Source organism: Sorex araneus, chromosome 1 (assembly GCF_027595985.1).
Source record: "Sorex araneus isolate mSorAra2 chromosome 1, mSorAra2.pri, whole genome shotgun sequence".
NCBI classification, from domain to species: domain Eukaryota; kingdom Metazoa; phylum Chordata; class Mammalia; order Eulipotyphla; family Soricidae; genus Sorex; species Sorex araneus.
The window spans coordinates 202,772,337-202,791,654 of NC_073302.1; the positions used below are offsets into that span (position 1 = coordinate 202,772,337).

A 19,318-nucleotide genomic window follows, 5' to 3' on the forward strand; every position below is an offset into this window, starting at 1 on the left:
TTTTACATAGCATTCATAAATTATCTAAATATAATACTGTTTCAACAAGTATAACAAAAACTGCTACCATATATTGAATGTTTACTATGAATTTAGACTTAATATTGAACATTAGTTATCTCATTGACTCCTGTGGCATAAGTATTGTTATCATCATTTTATAGATGATAGTCAAGTTAGGCCATACGGTAAGTAAGTAAAGAAGGTTTAGGCAGTACATCTCTGGTCAAATAACTAACATGGTACAAATCAGAACCAAGCCTCCTCTTCCCATAAGGTAAAGGAGAATCAAGTTAGTTATTTTTTATATGGTACATCAAAGAAAGCATTAAATTTCTGGATCCCTTATACGGTCACTGTGATTCAAAAGATTTTTCATTTTGATTATCTTCACTTTGTTCAATAATATATGTATATATATATGTGTGTATGTGCATATATGTGTGTATATATATACTTTTTGTTTTGGGGCCACACCCAGTAGATCTCAGGGTTTAGTCCTGGCTCTGTGCTCACTCCTGGCATGGCAGGGGACCATATGGGGTGCTGGGAATCAAACCCAGATTGGCCAGGCAGGCTCACTTTCACTGTACAATCATTCCAGTCCCCATCATTGAGTAATTTGAGTTATTCTTCTGATAACTTCCCAATCCAATGAGGCCAAAGAAGTTAATATCCATAATGAAGAGTGCCTTTTGGGTCTGGGTTTCCAGGACAGGAAACACGGGTCATTTCCTGGTGTGTGGTTTTGTTCTATATATGTGGTTGCAGCAGTACTGATTGCACACAGTCTGTCAATGAGCATCCACGTCCATGAAGTTTTTGGCTGCTAAAGCCAAACTTTTGGAGTGTGTCTCACATAAGTCGGAGGCAAGTGAAAACTGTAACTGGTGAGGATGAAAGAATTCTTTCAAAATTCCTATAGTATCTATAACAACAAATGAATCCAACTGCTTGCCATATTTGCACTGGACTCAGTCCAACTAGGGCTCTTCATTCATAGTCAACTCTATATTGGAAATTACCTTGCTGTGGTATTTGATGGTCAATTTCACATTACTTCAGCAATGCTTGAATAATGTTTTTAGACAATTTGCACAAATTTTGGCTGCAGTTTATTCCATCATTTTCAGTCTAGAAGCTGTGCCAATGGTATAGGGCTGGGTCTTACCAAGAAAACCTAGTTCCAGATCCACAAATATTGGAAAGTATTAGAATTTCCAGAGTTTGGCTGCTCAAATGTATTAAATCACTGCCACTTTCAGCCCCAATAGACAAGCCTTATTGCTTTGATCGCAGAGCTCTGATTATCTTATTCCCTTTCAAAGAGAAAGCTGCCTGTTAAAGAAAAAAAAGGACACAGTATTTTGAACCAAAGCACCAGGTCCTGCAGCTTTAGACTTGGCGTGAGTCACCTCCTCTGATTCTGCAAAATAAGAGACTAAGGCATGTAATTTCTCCACTGATTCTAAAAATCAGGATTATGTGATTTATTGTTCTATAACCCATTTTCTGGAACAAAGGTTAGAATAAGTTCAATTTCCAAGGACTTCACTCTCAAGTTGATAAACAAATCAGATTATCCTTTAGGATTAATTGTCAGTCTAACTCCACGACTTACATATCAACCTTGTATTTCTGAACTTAAAAAAGCTCACCGAAATAAATGTGGAAATTAAACCATTTGAATAGTTAATACGAATACAACCTAAAGTAGCTGTAAACTTTCTTTAACTTTTTGACTTTATAAGATACTCTGTAAGATGATATAATACATATGTTAAGCTTCATATTTAATAGGTCAGCAAAGAATGACACGGGGAAGGGGGTTGTGGAGCAATAGCACAGCAGGGAGGGCATTTGCCTTGCATGCAGCCAACCCAGGTTTGATTCCCAGCATCCCATATGGTCCCCTGAGCAACACCAGGAGTAATTCCTGAGTACAAAGCCAGGAGTAACCCCTGTGCACCTGTGCATTGCCAGGTGTGACCCAAAAAGAAAAAAAAAAGAATGACACAGGGAAAAATTATAAGTAACTCTGTATTAGTTTTATTGTAGAAAACTCCAGGGGTTTCATAACTTGTACAATTTTAAGAGACACTTTCAGTAGAAATGATATAATTCTGCCTTGGAGCTAACCCGAGAAAGTGCGATGAGGGTGAGCAGGAGACATCACCCCAGCTTCTGATTCCTTCTGGGCATATGGCAGGGAGCTGAGGTACAGAAATTGAAGCCAATTCTACAAACCAGCTCTGGGAATCCCAGTGAAGGCTTAGAAAGGTTTCAGAACATCTGAGTACAGCTACTTGCTGCGGGTTCTAATTTGCCAGAAAATTGTTATGCACACAATTTTTTGACCAAGCATTTATCACTGCATACATGTGAAACAAAATTTACAACTGTTATTAATATTCCAACTCAAAGACCCTGTGTCTAGCTCCAACTGATTTTTGTACAGTGACCAATCCAACTATTCACAGAAGCTCCACCCCTCTAAACCGCAGTCTCTTAACTTATAATGAACAATACAAATTTATAATGAACAATTAATTCATTGGATATGATTCAGTTCCTTCAGAAATTGTCCAAAAGCCTTAGAGCTAAAATGTTAAGTGGGCACACTTACCCAATATGGTTGGTTCGTAAAGAAATTTCCAGTTCTCTTAGCACTTGTGTGGATTCCTGAACTCGTCGTCTGAATTTCTGCAATTCAAGAACAAACATTCTTACAAAACATATTTTTGCAACTACAATCCCCCCGTAAAAAGCTGAGCAAAATATGAAATCAACCCTGCTTCGAAAGTGGGTTTCTCCAACTTTTCTTTTTGCAAAACAACACACATTTTTCTCATCCTAAAAAAGTTCATGAGAAAGGGCAAATATCTTATTTTATGTCCTATTTTTGAGTATGCAGACTACTGTTCTCCCATTCTACAACAATATTCACCAACAAACATGCCCAGGTCCAAGGCCAAGCCAAGTTTTAATGGCTAATGAGACTCAGGTCTGCAATTGTCCTAGCAGCTATAAAATTATTATAAAGAAATGACATAAGGCACCATCTCTAAAGAGAAGCACTAGAAAAAGTCCAAAGGAAACCAAACTTTGAAGAGCATTTCCCCATGAAGGGAAAAATGACTATATTCCTAAAATGTCCCCCAAAGAAGTTCATTAGAGACTAGGTATTTACTGGGCCCGTCCACATGGCACATCCAAGAGTCCAGAGTCCACAAGAAAGAAACAGGCAGTCAGCATATGCCATATTACTGACATCAACTCCTTAGGCACAGTGTGTCAGTCTTGGTTTTTATTTATTTTACTTTTTTTGTAAGGGGAGAAAAGTTTGGGGGTCACACCCATCAGTGACTCAGGGGCTACTCGACTAGATGCCAAGGGAGTCATTCCAGGAAGAACTCATGGGCCACATTTGGTGCCAGAGATCGACCCAGGGTCAGCAGCATGCAAGGCGTAGTATGCCCTATCCTAGGTTTGTGGTCCCAATGAGTCAGTCTTTTATCATCAGGCAGAAAGGGGTGGGAGTAGGAGAGAGGACACACTCGGCAGAGCTCAGAAATTGCTATGAGTTCAAGATTTACTCCTGGTAGTACTTGAGGGACCACATATGATGTCCAAGTTGAACCCAAGTTGGCCACATACAAGATCAGTCCCCCGCCTGCTGTCCTGTCTCTCTCCAGGCCCCCAGTGAGTCACTCTTATCAGGAAATTCCAGGAAGGGCCGATCTCATCAGCACTGCTTTCCAAGGCTTGGGCTAGTGATGTTAACTCTATTCTACATAATCTAACATTTCCTGAAAGTAAACAATCCCAGAGGCCTGATATGGAAGGTTTCTCATCTGGAGCACTTCCTCCTGACTTTGGGAACATGTTTCCACATTCCCCAGCCTCTCAAAATCCATCAATCCTTCCCTAATCCCTGGGGTCTATCTCTGTTCGTGACTCCTTCCTGTCATGATGCTCATCTCTCTCTCCACTCTCCACTAATCTCCAAGATGTCATTGGGTTGCATAGCTGCTGTTGAACACACCTTCCTGCAGAAACCCTGATTCACAGGGATCAAATACTGAAGCCCCCTGAAAGGAAAACAGCTGAAATAAACTGCAAGAAGAGTTCTAGGTACTCGGTGCTACAGACCCAAACCATGCTGCACGGTTTCCAGAAAAACCCTTGGAGAATTCTGGCCCCGGATGATATGACTTCTCATTTGCTCTCTGGGCCACATTTGCAGCACAAACTGGGTGTTCAGCAAAAACTAAACAGGAGTCCAGGCCTTGGAGATGGCTCAAAGGGCCAGAACAGATGCTCTACATGAGGGAGGATTGTGCAAAATCCAGGTACCATGTGGCCTGCTGAGTCCTGGCTAGGAATAGCCCCTGAGCACCTTGGGGTGTGACCAAAAACAAAAAAAACAAAAACAAGAAAAAGAAAAATGACTTCAATGAAGAGGAAGTGAAGGAGGAAGACTCAAAAGGAAGATACCAGAATGTGTGACTTGGAGAGCCATGGCCTGGCCATCCCCAGGTCGACCACTTGAGATAGCTCCTTCACCTTCTTCTCTACAGAAGACGCTTTGCTCCTCCCCAAAAATCTTCCAAGGCCCCATGGAGGCAAACCATTGCCCAATATTGCCCCGACTGCGCTCTAAAGCAGTCCTTTGGAAGCACCTAAAGTCAGTCTCAGCTACCACGAAACAGATGAAATAAGTGTCTGCAGTGATTAAGAGAGGGGTGCTCCACCCCTCTTTCCATGAAAGGCTGAAAAAATGGGAGGGACCCCTAGAGTTTGGAAGAACGTTGGAAGTCAGCGCTTCCTAGCCAGGGGCATGGCACCTGTGGGAGCAGGGGCAGTGTCTGTGGTCAGGCACCTGGGGCTGGGGGCGGTGTCCTGTGGCCAAGCTACTGAGGAGACCTAGGTGTGCTGGCTGCTCCCTGGCCAAACCCAGCCTTGCGCTGCAGGCACGCGTGGCCTTAAGGAAGAGCTCGGCACCCACTGCGCACGGTGCTGGCTTCTCATGCCTTCCTGCGGCTCCACACACTCAGCCTCTGCTTCCTGGGGGCCAGGGCAACCCAGGCCTGCAACTCCAGCCAGGCACAGGAGATGGAAGGGGAACAAAAGAGCATCTGCTGAAGGACTAAGATGGAGCAAAGCAAATAACTCAGTGAAAAGTCACGATCAAGTGAAAACAGGAACAAAGCACTGAGGACCCACACAGCAGCATGGCCCGGGGAAATACCTGCTTCCCTGCACTCGACGGCACTGGGAAGGAACAGCTCCGCTTCCAGTTGGACTGTGAGTTGCCGCCACTGCTTTAACACGATAACAAGGACTGACATCTTAAACTTTGAGAACTTTGGGGACTACACCTGATAATCCTCAGGACTTACTCCTGCCTCTGTGCTCAAGGATCACTCTTTGAGGTGTAGGGGGCCACATATGGTGCTGGGGATTGACCCTGGGTTACCACATGCAAAGCAAGTGCCTTATGTGCTGTTCTCTCTCTCTCTCACTCTCTTTCTCCCTCTCTCTCCCTCTCTCTCTCTCTCTCTCTCTCTCTCTCTCTCTCACATTTATTTCAGAACATACACCTGGTGGTTCAAGAAGGCTACTCCTAGATAAAAGAATATACTTGATGACTTTTCAGTTGCAAGCCATAATGTCCAAAAGGGGGAAAGGGAGAGGAAGAGGAGGAGGAGGAGAAGGAAGAGGAGGAGGAGGAGGAGGAGGAGGAGGAGGAGGAGGAGGAGGAGGAGGAGGAGGAGGAGGAGGAGGAGGAGGAGGAAGAGGAGGAGGAGAAGAAGAAGAAGAGGAGGACGACGACGACAAGGAGGAAGAGGCGGAGGACGAGAAGGAGGAGGAGGAGGAGGAGGAGGAGGAGGAGGAGGAGGAGGAGGAGGAGGAGGAGGAGGAGGAGGAGGAGGAGGAGAGGAGCTGCCATTGATGCAGAGGGAGCGGGAAGGTAACTCGATAACTTGGTGGTGGGAACTGTACACTGGTGCTGAAACATTGATGGAAATCCAATCATGAACGATTCTGTGACTGAGTGTATCTCATGGTGATTCAATTTAAAAAATTAACAAAGATTTTTAAGAATTAAAATTAAAAAAAAAAGAAAAACAAACAAGGAGGCCACTCCTGACTCTTAGCTTGGGGGTGGCTCCCTTCAGGGTTGGAGCTGTAGAGGGTAGAGGGAGTGATCCATGCACAGGTGCCTAAGACCGGACTATACAGTGCTGGGGATCAAAACCAGGCTCTTGTATCAAAACCATGAGCTTCACCCAGCAATGTATGCTTTAAAACTCTGTGGGCACCAGCAAAAAGAAAAGGCTGGTGCCTACCCACCAGCAGTCTCTCTGATCCTCTAGCCCTTCCCAGAAGGCCCAGGCGAGGACCCAGAGAAGCAGTGGAGAACGTGCAATCTGCTTTGTTTCATAGCCATGGGGCTCCCAGAGCACCAAGTTCCTTTCCATATGGGGGGAGCCTGTGCCCTGGCAAGGAAGCAATACCAAAGCCTCGACCCCATGCACAGATGAAGCATCGCCTTGTGTTAGTTAACAGAGAGGCTGGAGTGGGAAGTTCTGGCCACAGTGTTATCTGAATTAGGTTACCTCTTTCCTACAAGGTTTCATTTAAAACCATTTAGAAGAGAATCTAAATGCATAAGGTGTGTTTTTTTTAAAAGAGAGAGCAAATTAAGTGTTTTATATTTAGCACTGTAGTGTCCCGTTGTTCATTGATTTGCTCGAGCAGGCACCAGTAATGTCTCATTGTGAGACTTGCTGTTACTGGTTTTGGCATATCGAATATGCCACGGGTAGCTTGCCAGGCTCTGCCATGCGGGTGGGATACTCTCTGTAGCTTGCTGGGCTCTTCGAGAGGGAAGGAGGAACAAACCTGGGTTGGCCACGTACAGGGCAAACGCCCTACCCACTGTGCTATCGCTCTAGTCCGTTTTATATGAACAAAAGTTTGGCTAATGAATGAAGTATTCAAGGACACAGGCCAGTCGAAGAGTTCTAATGTTGAACACAGGCTGTGGTGCAGGGGACCCACATCTGCTCCCCAGCACTACATGGCTCCCAAAGCACCACTGGGAGTAGCCCCTGAGCAGTGCTCATTGTGACCCCCAAATAGAAGAAACAAAGCAAAAAGATTCAGTGATTCCACATACCTTCAAGGGGAGTCTGCTCACCTGGATATTCAGGCTCAAACAGAAAGACCTGTTTGAAATCTTCCCTCTCTTCCCACCATAAAACAGAGGAGAATCTGAAAACTCGTTTTAACAGCAAGTCTTACTCCCAACAGAATGTATCTTAATTTCTAGGAGTTAACAGGACAATTACACTGAGCAGAACAGATCGTTTCCTACTGCCATCCCCTGACAGAAATCTGACTGAAAAGCAGAGGGTGATCCCAGCCTCAGGTTTATTTTTTTTCTAAGCCGATTGAGAAAGATGAGGCAGAGACCAAGCAATAAGGTTATTCAGAGAAGTGCAGGCATGATCAGAACAGACGCTTAAAGAATGTAGGTAATCCAAATAGACGGGCCCCTTCATTGTCTTTGAGGGTATAAAGCACTTTCTGAGCACCTTGTTTTGTGGGCAGGGGGGAGTGGGTGCTTAGGTTTGTATTCTTTTCCTTAACCCAGTAATAATTGTTCCAGAGGAGAACTGTATCTCCTCCTTTCCCTCCCCCCTCCCCCACCCCAGGAGGAATCCACCTATTCCCTCTTCCGTTTTAGAGGTTTAGGGCTGCAGATTAAGAATTGCTCTCTCTGGCACACATTCAAAAGAACAAAAGCAACCAGTGCTGGCGTGGATGTGGGGAGAGAGGGACGCTCTTTCACTGTTGGTGGGAATGCCTACCAGTTCAGCCTTTCTAGAAAACAATATGGACAGTCCTTCAAAAACTTGAAATTGAGTTTCCATATGACCCTGCAATACCACTTCTGGGAATATATCCCAAGGGTGCATAAAAGCACAGTAGAAATGACATCTGCACTCATATGTTCATTGCAGCACTGTTCACAATAGCCAGAATCTGGAAACAATCCAAGTGACCAAGAACAGATGACTGGTTAAAGAACCTTTGGTACATCTACACAATGGAATACTATGCAGCTGTTAGAAAAGATGAAGTCATGAAATTTGCTTATAAGTGGATGGTCATGGAGAGTATCATGCTAAGTGAAATGAGTCAGAAAGAGAGGGACAGACATAGAAGGACTGCACTCATTTGTGGAATATACAGTAACATAATATGAGACTGACATCCAAGGACAGTAGATACAAGGGCAAGGAATATTACTCCATAGTTGGAAACCTGTCTCATGAGCTGGGGGAGAAAGCAGCTGATATAAAGAAAGGATTACTAAGTCAATGACGGTTGGAGGGATAGCTCGGGATGGGAGATGTGTGCTGAGAGTAGATAAAGGACCAAACGTGATAGCCTCTCAGTATCTGTATTGCAAACCATAATGTCCAGAAGTGGAGAGAGTATGGGGGAAATTGTCTGCCATAGAGGCAGGGGGTGGTGGTGGTAATACCAGGACATTGGTAGTGAAGAACGTGCACTGGTGGATGGATGGGTGTTGACCATTATATGACTGAAACTCAAACATGAAAGCTTTGTAACTGTATCTCACAGTGATTCAATTAAAAAAAGAAAAAGAAAGAAAATAATTGCTCTCTGCATGTTCGCATCTTTTCTTCTTTTTTTCTCTCTTTTTCTTTCTTTTTTGTTTTGGGGGCCATCCCCAGGGATTCTCTGGGGTTTCTCCTGAATCTGGACTCAAGAATCACTGTTGGCAGTGCTCAGGGGACCGTATCGGATACAGGGGATCCAACACAGATCAGCTGCGTGCAAGGCAAGCTCCTTACACCCTCTCCTGTTGCTCAGGCTCCTTTCTTCCTGTAGAGCAACCTGCCTAGGAGCTCGTGCTCTGTGCTCTGTGCCAGGGAAGCCACTGGCTCCAAGCACACCGCAGCGTTTCCGTCAGACTCTCTCTGGACTGGGAGTGCTGAGTGCCAGCGGCCTGGGCCATCCCGTTTAAATGGCTGTAGTCTGGATGCTTCTGAATCAGTTTTAAAAGAGAATCTTGTAGGCCCATGAGCAAAGAAAAGGCTCAGAAGCACACCCGTGTGCAACGTGGTTTTTGGTAATGCATAATCATCAGATTATGATAAAATCAAATCAGCAAAGTTCCCGAGAAACTAAACAAACAAGCATGGCCCAGCTGTCAAAATGAGGAGATGGACAGAGATTTGTTTTGTTTTGTTTTGTTTTGTTTTGTTTTGTTTGGGGGCCAGCCCTGCTTGTGCCTAGCGCTTACTCCTGGCTCTGCCCTCAGGAGTCACTGCTGTCGGAGCGCAGGGGACTGTGCTTGTTACTGGGGAGCGAACCTGGGTGGGTATGTGCAAGCCAAGCTACCTATCCACTGTACAATCTTTCTGGCCCTCGATGAAAGACCTTTTAACCTTTTGGGGGGAGGTGGGGGACACACTTAGTGGTGCTGAGGGTTTACTCCTGGCTCTGTGTTCAGGGACCATTTCTGGGGCTGTGCCTGGGATTGAACTCAGGTAGGCCATGAGCAAGGCAAGAATCCTCCCCACTGTACAATCTGTCCAGCCCCAGAAGACTTTTCTATTCTCGTTTTATCATCTTCACTTATTTAGGGTTTGGATCCACAACCAACTGTATTCAGTGCTTATTCCTGGCTCTACCTGATGGTCACTGGGGGACCACATGGAGTGCCAAATGTAGAACCCAGGTCAGCTAGGTTCCAGGAAAGTGCCTTACATACTATACTATTTCTCTGCCCCCTTCCCCCACCCCAAAAGATCATTTTAAAAGGAAATGCCTGTGACTATCTGGGGAGCGGATACTAAAGTACTGCGAGGGGCACATGCTCAAGAGACAAGGCTGTAGTGTCCAGATCACACACATGCTGCTTCCAAAAGGCAGGGTTCATTTTCATGGCCTTCACCAAACTTTATTTGCTCTTATTTGCAAACTAAGTACAGGGCAAGAAAAGAGCCAGCAAACTCCCACAAAGCAAGCAAATGCTGTTCTTCGCTTGATCTGTGGCAATGGTGGGAGTGAGGGGACGTTTTACAATAAAGGTAAAAGGAAAAAAAAAAACTAGAAGGAGATTGGGGGGAAAATACAAGAACCTAGAGTCCTCCTGGAAATCATGCCTAATCAGGATAAAGTAGTGTGTTTTTTCTTTGTTTGACCTACTGAAGCGCAGGGAAATTTAGAATTCCATGAAGATTTTTTTGTGGCACCCTTCAAAGCAGGGTTGTGGCAGGTCAACAGAAACACAAATGCCATCTGGCAAAGAACCACTTGCCCTCTCAAGCACGGACAGCTCTGCCTGAGATCCCAGGGCCATTCAGGCCCACAGGGCTGTGCCAGGCTACACGCTTTACTGCAAGGCATCAGTTTAAACCAATTGTTATGACCGCACAAAGCAGGGCTTGTTTGCAAAAGGAGACAGGGAGTTGGCCAGGCTTTCCTTACCTTGCAGGGGCCAGGGCCGGGTTAGGGAGGGGAAGGCTGCTAAGAGCACCAGCACAGGATGTGAGTGCACAGCTGGGATGACAAAGCCCTACTGATGTTCCAAGGTCTCTGGAAATGCATCAAGGCATGAAAGACAAGTATTCCCTTTGTGAGTCTGTCTTTCCATTGGCTGGCCACCTCTGGACGGGACTCTGCACGGTATGACAGTCACTCAATAAACCCCGAGGGGCACCTCCCACTTCCGAAGAGTGCCGGTAAGACCTCCTCCAGATGGGGGGCTTTTTCCTTTGTCTTCTAAAGTCTCCAAAGTTTGTTTTCCCGGCACTGGTTGAGGAAGGAAGGCTCCTCCAGTGCAAGAGGACTCCCACAAAAGGTGGAAGGAAATAAATACATCTTACCTTCCTGGTTACAGCTGGATCCAGGTAGCCTTTCAGCTTCTGAATGTATGTATGGGGAGGATTCTTCACCTGGAATCGTTCCTGCCGGAGACACAGAGGAAAAGTGTTAAAAAAAAAAAACCATGAAACTCCAAAGGCAAATGACACGGTGGCCCAGCCACACGCAGAGGCGTGCAGCTGTGCCAAGCCAAGACATGTCCAGAGAGCCAGCATGGTCCTGCAAATTAGCAGGCCACTCTCATAGTTTTTCACTGATAGTGGGTGTTACCACTCTTTTTTTTTTTTTGTAATTTTTTTATTAGTGAATCACCGTGGAGGTACAGTTACAGACTTACAAACTTTCGTGCTTACATTTCAGTCATACAGTGATCAAGTACCCATCCCTCCATCAGTGCCCATTTTCCACCACGAATGGTCCCTCCATCCCTCCCACCACACCCACCCTGTCCCCACCCCACCCCACCCCACCTCTGTGGCAGGGCATTCCCTTTTGTTCTCTCTCTCTTTTTGGGTGTGTGGATATCACCCTCTCTTTGCAGAGGAATAAACTGAAAGTCAGAGAACCACAGTGTCATAAGATGCTATTGTGGTGGGTGAAACGCACTGTGTGACCTTGTGTCTATTATTTTCTCTGCGGAACTGAAACTTTGGTTCTCAGAAGACTTCTCTGTCCATGGAGAGATCCTACTTAGGTTCTCCTAGCTGGCCTTTGCATGGTCTCTTAAAGATCTTCAATGTGGATAAACAGCAGATACTTGGCCCAAACTGGGAAAAATGAAGTGGTCTCAAAAATGGGTAATGAGTCCACGGCATATACAAGATATAAATGGAACCCATGCTTTAAAATATTACAACTACCCAATTTTAGAAACTCCTGTGGCCAACAACAATTTAAACTGCTGCCATCCTCTGCACCAACCCCCTTCCTCTCCATATCAGATCCTGAATGCAAGAAATTCAATGAACCGCCATGCAGGCTCAGGACAGGGAACCTAAAATTTGAATCAGTGAACAGGTGTCAAGATACCTTCAATATTTGTTCCTTTGGCAAGGTCTTCACATGCACCAGAAAGGCCCATCAAAATCCATCCCAAGGGGTAGGGGGTTTGCCCTGCACGCGGCTGACCCAGGTTCAATTCCTAGCATCCCATATGGCCCCCTGAGCAACACCAGGAGTAATTCCTGAGTGCAGAGCCAGGAGTAACCCCTGAGCATCGCCGAGTGTGACCCAAGAAAAGCAAAAAGGTAAAAAACAAACAAACAAAAAAACATAGTCTAGTTGAGTCGCACATCTACAGGCTTTCGATCAACCGGGGAAGTCCATATGGCAGTCAATAAATGCAATTTTCTCCATCTCTTTTTTAAAATTGTGGAAAGCCAGGGGGTCCTTCTAAAATAAGCACTTCTACTTCCTGATATTCATTCTCCGAAAATTATAGACAAGAGCTGAACTTATTAAACTCATACTTTAGGGGCCACAGCGTTAGTACAGCTGATAGGACACTTGTGTTGCACCAGCTGACCTGGGTTCAGTCCCTGATACCCCATATAATCCCATTCTCACCAAGAGTGATCCCTGAGCACAGAGCCAGGAGTAAGTCCTGAGTTCCACCAGGTGTGGCTCCAAAACCAATAAATAAACTCATACTTTTAAAAATGTACACATTTAGCTTTGCTTGTGTTTTAGGCACCCACGTCACTAGTTTGAGTAACATACTAATGTATTTTTAAGACACAGAGCAGGATCCACAGGAATGATGCTGTGACATAGCCCAGGGCTTCCTATATTCTTTTTACTCATGACCCATTTTCACCCCAGAAATTTTTTTGTGACCCCAGACCTCTGGGTATATAAAATAGCTATTAAAATAGTACATAAAATCAAAACTTAACCAAAAATAAATCATAAGGAAAATGAACCTAAAACAGATTTTTTAAAGATTTTTCATTCCCCCACACACCCAGTTACAGTTAATGAAGTTGAAGAACCTGGAGCATCCAGGCCCTGCCTATCAAGCGTATGGCCAGGATATCCAATGTGTGGTGTTCCACATGTGCTGAGCGTGATCTGGCTGCTCTGCTCTCCGTGATCCCCTGCTTTCTGGCACAGTCACGAATGTGTAACCATCACAACCATAGCCCGCATGCCTCAACTAAGAGTGCAATCCCTGGCAAGCACATGTGCATGCACAACTAAAGGGACACACCTGAAAGTGTGATCCCTGAAAAGCAGCACAACCAGAAAAAAAAAAGTGTGTGTACATTATAACCAGGAGAGCGCAAAAACAAATCACCATGGCAGATGAAGGAATGGCAGAGGAAATGAAAAATTATTTAAAACAGAAACAAAAAACAAAAACAAAGAAGCACTGTAGCACTGTCATCCCGTTGTTCATCAATTTGCTCGCTCCATTGTGAGACTAACAGTAACAAGAAAACAAAGAAGACTAATACTAAAGTGGCGAAAGTCCTACCTTCTAGCTTGTTCCCAGAAACTCTGCCTCCATCCAGGAATTCAGGTCAAAATTATACAAAGAATGAATATACAGTACTAGTAATTTTCCTGGGCTGGAGCGATAGCAAAGTGGGTAGGGCGTTTGCCTTGCAAGAGGCCGACCTGCGTTTGATTCCTCCGCCCCTCTCGGAGACCCCGGCAAGCTACCAAGAGTATCCCGCCTGCACAGCAGAGCCTGGCAAGCTATCCGTGGCATATCCAATATGCCAAAAACAGTAACAACAAGTCTCACATGGTGACATTACTGATGCCTGCTCGAGCAAATCGATGAGCAACAGGATGACAGTATCAGTCATTTTCCTAAAACTTGTTTAAGTGCCAAGGGAGACACTGTTAGAATTTAGTTCGCCAAACTTTTTCTTTCTGTCTTTAATGTGGCTATATGAACAACAGGGAAAATGTCTGGGGGGATGCATCCGAGAATTCCAGCACATCATCGAATGTTTAAACCAGAGAGATAACACAGCAGTTATATTTTGAATGTCCTTGGGCAAATCATAGGCAAATTTATTTAAATGAATATTATGAGGCCAGAGCTTCAACAGCTCAAAGGATTGGAGTACATGCTAAGCATACAGGAGGCCGGGGTAGTTTTTTTTTTTTTAAATATAGGCATACTGCTATTTATTCAGTCATTGATTAAGCTGATTGAGTTGGGCATGAACTCTACAGGAGGCCAGGGTTTGATGAATGACACAGATCTTGTCCCTTGCACACCATCAGGATCAAGTACTGAGAACTACGTACTAAGTAGTTCTTACTAAGTAGCTCAGTAGTAAGTACTGCAGTACTAAGTACTAAGTACTGAACTAACACTAACACCTGCGCATCATCACCAGGTCTGGCCTCCGAACAAAAGCCAATAAACTCAAACTGTTTTCTTTGAACATTAGAATTTCAGACAGTGCACTGAAATCCAAAACTGCGGTAGCTAGCAGTTCCCATTGTCTTTCGTTCCAAAGCTGCTTCATGCCTCACACCCTATTTCCAGTAATTACTCACCTGCTTGCTCAAGATCACTGGTGGGAATAGCTTGTGTGGAAAAATTACCCTTAGTCATAAATGCTATTCTGTAATCAAGGTAATTTGTAAATATGAATCAATAAGTCATATGGAAGAGCTTTGAAGTCAAACTTCCCTTCAGAATGTCTAATGATAGGAAATCACCAACAGCTCAGCCCTCCTACTCTTTATCTCTCTGCATGACCAGACTTGCTTCACAAAGCATTTCTGGGTAGGAAGCAATGACTTCTCTGGGGTTTTAATCATTACCTATAAATATTCAAACACCCAAAGCCATTTCTTAACAGTCAAGACATTTGGCCACAAGCTGCACTGGAGTGAGCATGAAGGGAAGAAGGCAAGTGGGGTAGGGATGGGAGATTGGACAATAGAACCACCAAGTCTTCATATGCTTCTGTCCATTTGGAAATATTTTACTTTAATCAATTAGTGTGTTAGCGACTCATTTTCTGAGGGAACAATCAAAAGACTTCTCACTACTGAAAAGCAACTTTATCTATGCAAGCCAAAAAATACCATTATTTTTGCATCTGGAACACTATACCTTTTGCTTCCTAAAGATTATTTATTCATTGTTTAATAACACTTTGCCATATGTTTTAGATCTCACAGAACACTCAAACTCCTTATATGATAAGTAGAAATAAACCCCATGTTATAATTATAGGTGGGGGAAGTCACTCAAAAACTCAGTGACTTGCCTCAAATCTCTCTCTCTCTTCTCTCTCACACACACACATGTGCATGCGTACACACACACACAATCACACACAGTTGATCAAACTCAAGTTTTTGTACTAAGTACACTTGTCTTTGAACAAGCTAAAAAAGGTCAAGGATGGGAAACAAGCTCTATTGAGACAGTAACGCCAAACCATTTCAAACATTATATACAAGTCACTTCAGAAACGTTTTATTATTTCACTTTTTAACGAGAGTTTGGGTCCACACCTGGCTGTGCTTAGTGCTCACTAACTCCTAGTTTTGTGCTCAGGAGTCACTCCTGGCAGTACTCAGGGAACTCTAGGGGGGTGTCAGGAATCTAACCCAGGTCAGTCCTATGCAAGGCAAGCACTTTCCCAACTGTGATATCTCTCCTCACTGCAAATAATTTTTATAGTTTTAAAGTAACGGAGCTTGTAATATTCTGCATAAGTGATATACAAGTCAGCCAAACTCAAGCCACAGCTTCTGGATACTTATGGATAAACCCATGTTGAATCTTTCGCATCAATGAAAGTGTCGCTGCCTTTCATCATCACACATTTCTCAGAACTCAAGTTCTCTAAGACTTGCTGGATCCTTTGTTTTGCCTTCCCTGAGTTGCCCACACAGAGCCTGCCATGCTGAAAAGGAAAGGACAAGACCTTTAGTGGGCTCCACTAAAAGGTTGAGGTTCAAGTCCACTGCAGCCCAAACTGGAAGTCCAGGTTTTGCCATTAGTCACACAAATTCACTGCACATGAAATTTCCTTCCTGGAAGTTGAAAATTGGTGGGCATGCTTTCTCAAGACTGAGGCAACAAGCTGTGGGTCTCCATAATTACAACCGGCATCACTGCCACTCCTGAGTACTCATTTTCAAGACTTAGCTTGGTGCTAAATGCTCTAGCAGAGGATCTCGTGATCAGAGTTATATTGGTAAAAATAAGCTTGCGGGACAGAGAGAGCGCAGCAGGTAAGGCGCTTACCTTGTGTATGCTGCTGACCCCAGTTTAATTCATCACCACAAATGGTCCCCCTCAAGCACCACAAGAAATGATCCCCAGTCAGGAGTAAGCCCTGAGCACTGCTAGATGTGACCCAAACTCTTCCCTTCTCCCCTAAAAAGATAAACCATGTTCTCAAGGAGTTAACCATCTAGACTCAATAATGCTTCTGCCATGAGGAGACGAGGAGAAGATGCCTGCAAGGTATATAGGCAGAAATGATTTCTATCATGGAGCAGAATCCAGGAACAGTGCATGCATGGGAGAGTGGGAGACGCAGGGTGAGCTCCAGAGCAAGGCTCCTCGGCATCCTTGGCTGTAACATCTCAGCCCTCACGAGCTAGTCATACATACAAAGGAAAGGGATTTGTGCACAGAGGTCTAAATTCCCCCTACATTCTCTCACCAAAGTCCTCAAGAAAAACAGCCCACAACCCCCCGCCCCAACATACACACAAATTCTGTAACTTTACAGAGTCTTTCAGACCATCTCATTCACAGAAAGTACATGTATAAACATGGGGAGAGGAAAAAAAGAAAACAATTTGGGGATTTTTTGTCTTGTTTTGGGGTCACACCTAGTCACACCTAGTGGTGTTCAGGGGGTACTCCTGGCAGTGCTCAGGAGGCCAATGAGATGATGAGGACCAAACCTAGGTTGGCCACATGCAAGGCAAATGTCCTACTCACTATACACTGTCTCCAGTCCCAGAAGAAAATAATTTGTAGAAAAAAATTAAAAATATTAAGGCTCTAACTATTTAACATAACAGATAATATGGATAAATATAGAGCCTTAATATTTTGGTGATGTAATAGATCATATAAAGATAGATACACACACATACACACACACAAACACACATTCCCCCTAATTTCATCTAACAACTTCCAGTGTCAGCTGTGCTGATTATTTAGAATGGCCTCAATGGTTATTATCAGATGAAACATTTCACTGAACATTTCATCCTCACTCTGAACATCTTAAATCTTGCTATCCCATTTAGCCTGCACATTCTATTCTTTCATTCATCCAGTTCACATTATGCAAGGCATTGTATAAAAAGCATAAAACGAAACAAATTCAATTCCAAAGCATTCAATCTCATGTCTGAGATACAACAGACATTGCTGTAATACAAAGTAGAATGTGATAAGAGCCATATGTGATCCTCTGGAAGTTCAAAGAAAGGTAAGGCTTTTTCCAACTGAAATGATCAAAGGAAGTTCCCCAGAGAAAGTGGCTTTTGAATGGAGTTTTGAAGGACAGGCAGCGTACAGATATTCTGGGACACTGTGTGAGGGAGGAATCAGAGGAGTTTTCCAGATGGGGGAATACGGGAACAAAGGTAGAGAAGCAAGGGGCATGTGCTAATGACTTGAAGAGGGTTAGCAGGAATTCACTAATAGACTTCATAAAAGGTAATGGCACAAAGAATCTAATGGTGAGTTGGAACGAACAATGGCAGATGCCAAATAATTGGTTAAAGCATGTAGGACCAACAACAGAGCCAATAAGTGTTTTGAACGGGGGGGGGGGGTACATATGGTTAGTACTGTACATCCCTTCCCCATTCCCAACTCTAAAAGCTGCCATTTTCTACATAGACAAGATTTGAAACTCTGCTTGTCAGATTCATTCCACAACCATAGCTTCTTGGAGAGCTTCAATGCAGTCTTCAGTCCTAAATATAAAATCATTTTCCTGGTCTGAAAGTAGGGAACAACTTTCCAAGTACTCCATTACAATTCAGACAGAGAGCACTGTTGGGTGAGACTTTTCTGAAGGCTCTCCTTTTTATTTTCATTAATAGGAGTTTCTCTTTGCTTGTCTTCCTCTATCAACATATCCTGGAATAGATTCTCTAATTTATAGTGCTAATGGAGCTTCTTCCATGCTGCTCATTGCTCAACATATTTCCCCACCTTAAAAGCGTTTTACAAAACAAAAACAGATGAATAAGAGTGAAAAGGTTGGGGATTACCAGAGAGGAAGGGCAGGGTGGGCAGAGAGGGTCGGGAGTCCACTGTATTCGACAGGCAGACACACTATAGGGTCTCAGGTATAAAGACCGAAGTCACAATAATGCACTCCAGAATGTGTACACTGCAAGTCAATGTGAGTTCAACTTCTCAGAAGTGTTTCCCCTGAATTTGTTCAACTCATTAAAAATTAAAAGGCATACTATTAAAGTTTATTATCTCATATTATCCTAAGGAAAGACTGAAACACAAGCATGCTTGGTATACAAGTATACAATAATTTAGCTTCTCAGTGGTCGGAGAGATGGTACACAGGTTAGGGCGCTTGTCTTGCATACAACCAACTGGAGGGTCTGATCCCTGTCACCTCATATTGTTCCCTGAGCTCCACCAAGAATGATCCCTGAGCCCAGAGCCAGGACTGGCTATCATTAGGAGTGTCAAAAAATTGGGGAGGGGGGCCCCAAATTGCTGAAGTCAAAGAAAATTGAACCTTTGAATTTAGAGTGCAGAATTGTCACAGATATTCCAGTGGCAGGATGGGGCATTGGACTGGAAAGCAACGCACTGTGTTAGAGGGATTTAGTGCTCTAGTGGGGAGTGTGGCAACATATTTTGAAGAGGTGTAAAACTGTACCCCTAAAACATACAAAAATACTCCTAAACACACTCTATATATACAAACATACTTCTACAACAGCCCCTAGAACAGTCTCACAAGCCGTTACCTATAAAAATAGTATTTGGTGTGGATCAGTGGCATGGCATGTGCTTCACATGTATAAGATACAGGTTTCCATCCCACAGTTCCACACTTCACTTTTTTTTTAAGGGGAGTAACTGCTGTGACTGCTACCAAGAATCCCAAAATGTACTGATGAGAGTTCATCCTTAAAATCTTTTGTTCTCTTTACTTCCAAGTCAAAGCTCTTCTTGTGTGTGGATTGTAAGAAATGCCAGAGATCTGCATCTAAAGTGATTCAGAAAACTGCAAAACTTCTCCTGACTCAATTCGTCAAGTACCAAAGAATATGCATTGTTCTAAATTCCCAAAGTAGATCTTCTATCCATTAGAGCTTTAATCATGAACCAGTGGTTTGAATTGTACTTCCTACTTTGGATTCCTGACCCCCTTTCTTTGCTCAGTTTAAATAT

At 43.9% G+C, this 19,318-nt stretch overlaps 1 protein-coding gene across 5 annotated transcripts in view; it reads right to left on the reverse strand.

Annotated features, from left to right (window-relative positions):
- FMNL2 (formin like 2) overlaps window positions 1-19,318 on the reverse strand; it is a 376,300-nt gene that overhangs the window by 127,367 nt on the left and 229,615 nt on the right. For all 5 annotated transcript variants that reach the window (XM_055136998.1, XM_055137002.1, XM_055136981.1 and 2 more), the window contains exons 3-4: window positions 10,935-11,015; window positions 2,627-2,703 (exon numbers count right to left, since the gene is read on the reverse strand). In XM_055136998.1, coding sequence (XP_054992973.1) covers window positions 2,627-2,703; window positions 10,935-11,015 — 158 coding nt within the window. The remainder of the gene's footprint in view (window positions 1-2,626; window positions 2,704-10,934; window positions 11,016-19,318) is intronic.